The sequence below is a fragment of the Manis pentadactyla genome, chromosome 11 (assembly GCF_030020395.1).
Source record: "Manis pentadactyla isolate mManPen7 chromosome 11, mManPen7.hap1, whole genome shotgun sequence".
Classification (NCBI taxonomy): Eukaryota; Metazoa; Chordata; class Mammalia; order Pholidota; family Manidae; genus Manis; species Manis pentadactyla.
The window spans coordinates 74,414,226-74,420,806 of record NC_080029.1 but is presented as its reverse complement, the minus strand read 5'-3'; the positions used below and the strand labels follow the sequence as shown (position 1 = coordinate 74,420,806).

The 6,581-nt window shown below is 51.4% G+C and overlaps 1 protein-coding gene across 1 annotated transcript; it reads right to left on the bottom strand.

Annotated features, from left to right (window-relative positions):
- Positions 1 to 1,478: 1,478 nt before the first annotated feature.
- On the bottom strand, positions 1,479 to 4,859 carry LOC118911912 (granzyme B-like). The gene is made up of 5 exons (XM_036884557.2): positions 4,773 to 4,859; positions 3,591 to 3,741; positions 3,052 to 3,187; positions 2,592 to 2,852; positions 1,479 to 1,944 (listed from the first exon to the last, which is right to left on the bottom strand). The coding sequence occupies exons 1-5, from the start codon at positions 4,831 to 4,833 to the stop codon at positions 1,774 to 1,776; spliced, it is 780 nt and encodes a 259-aa protein (XP_036740452.2). The 5' UTR covers positions 4,834 to 4,859; the 3' UTR covers positions 1,479 to 1,773.
- Positions 4,860 to 6,581: the final 1,722 nt, after the last annotated feature.

The window sequence follows — 6,581 nt, the reverse complement described above, 5'->3', positions numbered from 1 at the left end:
GTGGTTTTCTTATTGTGGTAAGCATTTTGTAATGTATATATCTGTCAAATCACTCTGTTGTACACCTGAAACTAATATGATCTACCAACTATGCTTCAATTAAAAAAAGAAGAAATTGTGCTTTCCAGTCCTACTGCAGAGAGGAGCGCTGACTCAAAAGGCTGGCCAAGGTGGCCAGGAGGCAGTCTTAGCAGAGAGGCTAGCAGTTGGCAAAGGCTGAAAGGGCCTCGGGCTGCTGAGAGACCAGGTGGCCAGTGGCCTGAGCACACAGACATTCGTTGGGCTGGATGTGAGGGTCTGAGCTGGCCCTGCCCAGGTGTGATGGGTCCGAGGGCTCTGGAGACCCACCCCTCCAGCCCTGTCCTCTGCGGGTGCTGTGTGGTGCCAGCCCTGTGTGGTCCCCTCGGCTTCCCTCTCTGCCGGGGTGTGGGCTGGGCTGTCTTCTCAGTGGTGAGGGCCTGCTGGAACCGCATGGAGCTGTGAGTGTCCTAAGTAGGAGGGAAATGAGAAGCGGCCTCATTTCAGCTCAGATCAGTGTTGTTGGACTCAGAACTCTCAGTGGAAAGCAGGGGTAGAGAAGAAGGCACAGCTGGGAGACTAGGGGCCCTGAGCTCAGAGGAGGGCAGGGACAGAAACTCAACTTAGGTGAGAATGAGGAGCTTCTCAAGAGACCCACCCAAGCTCAGGGCTGGCTTCCTTGGCTGGGAGACAGATGTCCTGCTCAGGAAGGCCCTTCCAGCTCCCCAGTGGGGTGGAGCTCTGTCCTCGAGCTGCAGCCCCAGGCTGGGCCTGTTTGGTGTTCAGGACTCATGGTGTTATCCCCTTCCTCTCTGCCATGTAACACAGAGACAGTGCTACAGAGAACTGGAAAACCTGGACTGGATCGCTGACAGAAGAACCAAGCAGCCCTCGGAGTTCTTGGAGGTGGAGGTTTACTTTACACCGATGGGCTCAGAGGAGAGCAATCTCCAAAGGTCTGAGCCCTGAGTACAGCAGGGCTATGTCTTTTATACACTTACTACAAAGCTAAGGGGGAACTCAGCACCCAGAAACTGTTGCAGTGGGAGTTTTTAGGTCACTATAGGTTTCCTCTATATAGCATTCTATATAGCATTCTATATATCTCCAATATAGCATTCATGGTGCTAGTTATATTTTAATCTATTTCTGTAAAGGTTACCTGGATACCATATTATAAACGAATGGGCTTCCATGACTATGATTAACAAGCTGCTCCACACCACTGAGTCCCGGTGTGGGGGGAATGCATTGTTACATTGTTTCAATACCAAGCACCCAAGCACCTTGTGATTTCTCTGTATTTCCAAAGCTTCAATAGAAACCCTGTTTCCTTGGTTTTCTTGACTTCCCACCACACCTGCCAAGAAGGGGAGGAATTTGAAAACTCTCTGAGTATTTCATCATCAGAAGGAGGTAAGAAGTTCATCTTGAGCCCCAGGACCAGAGAGGTTCATTTTTCTGCTGATGCTGCTCAGCTTCAGCCTGGCAGAAGGGCAGACCCGGAACAGACAAGTGTGGTGAGAAGAGGCTGCATAGCAGCTCTGCCTGGGGTTTGGGGGAGGTGGTGGTGGGAGAAGAAAGTGGAGGGAGCAGAAAAGAGCAGAACTGTGTTATTGGCCTCCTAAGCATAGAGTGGGTGCCTATGAATGAGGGTCAATGAATAAACAAGAAAGCCTTGCCCACTCAGTTACACTGTATTTATTCCATTGCTGGCACCCACCCCACACCTCCCAGTGTGATTCTGGATCAGCTTCAGAGCAGGTGGCCTTGTTCCTGCAGGGAGAGGCTTTTCATGGTTTTCTTTATCCAGGGTAGGAAACTTGAGATTTTGGTGTAGGCTCGTGGAGTGTCCCCATTTTCTTTTCCATAGGAGACAATGCCCTGGGCCACCTTGTTGCACACGAGAGGGCCCCCAGAGTCCCCCTGTGGACAGTGAGGGGGTGGTCTGAGCCAGCTGTCCTCTTGTCCCTGCTGTCCCTGCCATCCCAAGTCCTCTCTCAGAGAGGCCACCTTGCATGGCCTCCATGTGGGATATAAAAGGGCAGGGAAGGCCCCGTGGGCTTTCTCAGTTGCCAAGAACTGACCCTGGACACTGTCACTGCTTCCATTCACCCCAGGTGGCAGCTCCCTTTCCTCCCCCTTTCCTCTTGCAGTAAAAGTGCTGGGGAACTGTTGGCTCCAGTCTACTGTGCAGACATGGAGGCAGGTGGGTGGGGCTGCCACTCAGCATGGAGGATGGGCCCATTAACCAAGGTGGCTGCCAGCCCTGAGGAGCCACCTGGCTCTAACTACTGCATGCCCAGTAGCACAGCTTTCTAACACTTGTGGCCTGGCATGGGGCAGAGCGTGGCTAATCCACCCTTTGTAGGGGCACCACATTTGCATTTACCATAAGCCTTTTGGGGGCTTGCAGAGGCCCCTCTCAGCTGTGGCTGCTGCCCCTTCTCTTCCTGGAGAGAAAGATCACAGCCTAGAGGGGAAAGAGTCCCCCATTGCTTGGGCCTCCACTCCCAGGTCTTCCTCAAACACCCCTTTCCCCAGAGTCAAGCTAGGCTGGTGCTCAGTCTCACCTTAAAGGAAGACTTCTTCTCTTTTGGGTCCCCCACGCACAGCTGAATGGTATTGTTGTAATGGCTGGGTAAGTGGGATCTGCACTCCTTGTCCTGCTGCACGGTCAGCCAAACCTCCTGCAGTGTGTCCGGGTACCTGCCCGTGGGGCTGACCTTCCCCCAGCCTGCCACACTGCATACCTGTCCTGGCTTCACCCAGGCCTTGTCTCTGGGCAGGGGGAGCGGCCTCACTGCTGCAGTCCACTTGGCCTTTCTCTCCAGCTGATGGGAAGAGGCAAGAGAGTCCAGCCCAGCCAGTGGCTGCTGGCCCTGGATGCCCAATGAGGCTGCACCGTCTTCCCTCTCCCCTGAGCCACTGGACTTGTCAGGCAGCCAGGGTGGGAAGGAGGGGAGGGACAGGTCCCAGAGGGAGGGGAAACAATGTGGACCCAGGGCAAGAGCAGCAGGGAGGTCTCCTTACCTGCAGCAACATGATGTCATCAGAGAAGCTCTTGTGGTTGTAGTCTGGGTGGGGGATGGCTCTCCTCACTGGGATGACCTGCTGCGTTCTCTCCTGCTTCTTGATGTTGTGGGCCCCCAGGGTGATGTTGATGGAGCTGCACAGAGAGCAGAGTGGGGGTGTGGGGTGGGGTCCCAGGAGTCACAGCCCAGGAGCCAGCAAGGCAGGTGGCAGCTGGGGCAGAGCAGGCTGCAGAGGGGAAATGGGGGGGACAGGAACGTTGGGGGCTGAGCTGCCTGTACCTCTGTATCTTAGCAGCCAAGGTAGGTTCTGGAGGCATTGTGACTGCACCAGTGGTTCTCGGGCCAGTTATTCCCATGTAAAGCATGCCCTGGACGCTGACCTGCCCCTCATCCCCACAACCTCCCTGCCCTCTTTCTCACCCTGTCAGGAGCCCTCCTGGCCCATTGTTCTTAGCAACCTGGGGAGCTCCTGAGGAAGAAGGCAGGGCTTTCTGCTGGGGATTTTCAGGAGAGGGCAGGCTGTTTTCTGCTCCTCACCTTCCCCAACAGTGGGCAGCCGTCAGCACGAACTTCTCTTGGATCAGGAACCCGCCACATTTCTTCGGACCCTTCTTTGGATCCCAGATACAAAGATACGCCATGTAGGGGTGTGAGTGGGGCTTGGCCTCCTGTTCCCCGATGATCTTTCCTGAAGGAAAAGTCAGTTCTGCTTGTGCATGTGCACTGAATCCGCCTGGTGGGCAGCAGCTGGACGGTCAGAACTGCCATGCCTTTGGGAGCCTGGGATGGCCAAGATTTTAGAAGGCTGAGGAGAGGCCTCAACTTCCTCCTTTGGGACAGGGAAGAGCAGCAGGATGTCTGTGAGTCTGTCTTCCACACATAATTGGAGGCGAGCATACCTGTCTTAGGGACAGAGCAGTCCTAAAGGCTCCTGAGAGTCCCTCTCCTGATTCTGCTTTGTTCCAACTGGGTTCCTAAGGCCCCTGTCATCCTGTGATGTCGAGGGCAGTGCTGTGCCCCAGTGGCCGGGACTTAAGTTTAGCGATGTAGAGGTTGTCATGGCCTGTTTCCTAGAGCCTGACTGTGGTGGGGCCTGATCAGTATTTGGGAGCTGCAGGAAGGAAGAGCCCCCAAGGGAGCCTCCAGATGAGGGTTGGGAGGGCAGTGCTGGTGGGATTCTGGAAAGCAGAGTTTAAGTCTGGCCAAAAATAGTGGCTCCTCCTTGATAGAGGAGAGCTGCTGAAGGCCTAGGAAGAAAAGTAGAGTTGGAGAAAGCGACTGAGGGGCAACAGCTACGGCAGCCTTCTGGGGACCAACTCTGGGGTCCGCTGAGTTCTGGATTCTCTCCTAAGCAGACGCTAAAGGGAGCACCTGTCTCATTCCAGACATGGAAGCCAGTCCTGTTCTGCTCTGTGCAGGGGGATTTATAATTTTTTCTTTTCCAGTTTTTCCCCTCTGCCATGCACTTGTAGGAGAGTCCCACTTTCCAGATGGGAAAAGTAGAGCCTGGGGAGGGGGTAGTACCCACTGGCCCTTCTCCAGAGCAGGGTGTACCCTGCTCTTCTTGCTGGTAGCTTAGCCAGCATGGTGCTGGGGGTGCAAGGTAGCCCTGGGGCAGGGGCTCAGGGCATTCCTGGGGGATAGGTGGACCGAGGAAAAGGAGGTCTGTGTCCGTTGTGGAATGGGGCTGGGCCTCTGAGGGTGGGCATGGTCACTCACCTGCCTTTGCCCCATGGGACTGCAGAAAGGCCAGCAGGAGCAGGAGCAGGAGTGGCTGCATCTTCCCAGGAAGGCAGCCCAGGTCCCAACTGCTGGTGGTTTCTCTATGCTCTCTTTAAGCCCCTAGGGGAGGAAGGAGGTGCAGGTGGGCTCTGTGACCCTGTGTCTTCTCTGGTTTTGTGGTGTTTCATCCTATAAGGCTGTCTATGAAAGCTTCCCCACCCCCACTCCCTCTGCCTGATGACAATCTCTGGGTGGTTGTGTAAGAGTCGTGCAGTGACCACATCAGAACCCACAGCTGCTGACTCAGAGTGGGCCACTTGTTCCAGCCCAGAGCTGGGACCCAAGGGTACAAGGTGGGGACTGTAGGATGTGGTGTCAACCAGTAGAAGTACTGGAGCCCAGAAACCTGAGTCCCCAGTGATGGAAGCACTTGACACTTCATGTCCATGCTGCAAAGTCAATCAGGATTAATTTCTTTAGCAGCTGTGTGTTTTGGCCTTTCTCTGTGCTATGACCAAACTTACTGGGGATGTGTCTCCTTCCTTTAGCCAGCAGACCATCTGGTGGAGGAGATGGAAACATCAGTGACCACAGTACAATATGGGAAGGGCCATGGTGGAGGTATCACAGGACAGTAACAGAACGCGGGCCACCATCTACTAAATCCACATAGAAACCCAATTATCACCACAGTGTCCTTCCTAGGCGAGTTTTAACATCTTTTTAAAAATAAGAATGAAGTTGATATACAATATTATATTGGTTTCAGGTGTACAACATAGTGATTCAATAATTACATGCCTTACTAAATGCTCACCATGGTAAGTTAACCCCTGCTACTGTACCAAGATATGCAATATTATTGGTTACAGTCTCTATGCTGTACTTTCATTCCTATGACTAATTTATTAACATGTCTTTTAAAATTACAAATACTAAGAGTGATAGAATCCATCTCTCTTGTCAATGTTTCTAACAAAAGTCCTGCGCTTGAAATTTATTGCCTTATGTTAATGAATCATTATGATCCTGGAAGCTGAATCTACTGATTTGACTTAAGCTTACATCATTCCTTTTTGGGTATGCTGGGGTCAGTCCCACCACATGAACTAAGACTGGGCCAGGGCTGATTCCCCAAAGGAGGTTCAGATTACTACACTGCTGATGCCATACAATGTGGGAAAGCATGCTGGGCCACTGAAGACCAGTAACTGTCCTTTTGGTATCCTCTGTCCTCTGTCCAGAGAGACACACTTCTGATATAGCTGGCGTGGGACATAACGGGCTCACATCTGCTAAGCAAACTCTGCTGATGATCTCACTGTAATGGAAGCGAAGGGTCAGTTGCCATTGTTTCAAAACACCCAAGCTCAGATTCTGTTCAAAGAACAACTGAGTGGTTATAGTCTGATGATTTAATTTTCCATCTTTGTATTTTCTGTACTTTACAATTTTTCTATGAGGAATATTATTTATGAAGATATGTAATTTCAATGGAAATATCCTCTTTATCAAACCAAGCACATTTATCAAACCATCAGTTTTTTGTACTTAGCTATCCCCATAGTAGACATAGTGATTATAGTTGTAATAAATGTTCTCTAAGAAAATTTGGAATATAGAAAGGAAAAATGTCACTCATTTGCCTATCTCCCATGGACAGATTGCCCTAGGCAATTCATTTTAAATACTTGGGATCATATTATATATACAGTGTAAGTTTCTCTTAACCCTATAACTTAAGTATTTTCCCCATACTCTTAAAAATCTATTAACAATGTCACTGTAGTCTTTTTTTCGTGTTAA

Excerpts from the sequence above, each read along its gene's own strand:
- LOC118911912 (XM_036884557.2), bottom strand. The coding sequence starts at position 4,833 with ATGCAGCCACTCCTGCTCCTGCTCCTGCTGGCCTTTCTGCAGTCCCAT. Across the intron at positions 3,742-4,772 it reads GTCCCATGGGGCAAAGGCAG|GAAAGATCATCGGGGAACAG; the intron begins GTGAGTGACCAT and ends CTTTTCCTTCAG. Across the intron at positions 1,945-2,591 it reads AGAAGAAGTCTTCCTTTAAG|GGGGACTCTGGGGGCCCTCT; the intron begins GTGAGACTGAGC and ends CACTGTCCACAG.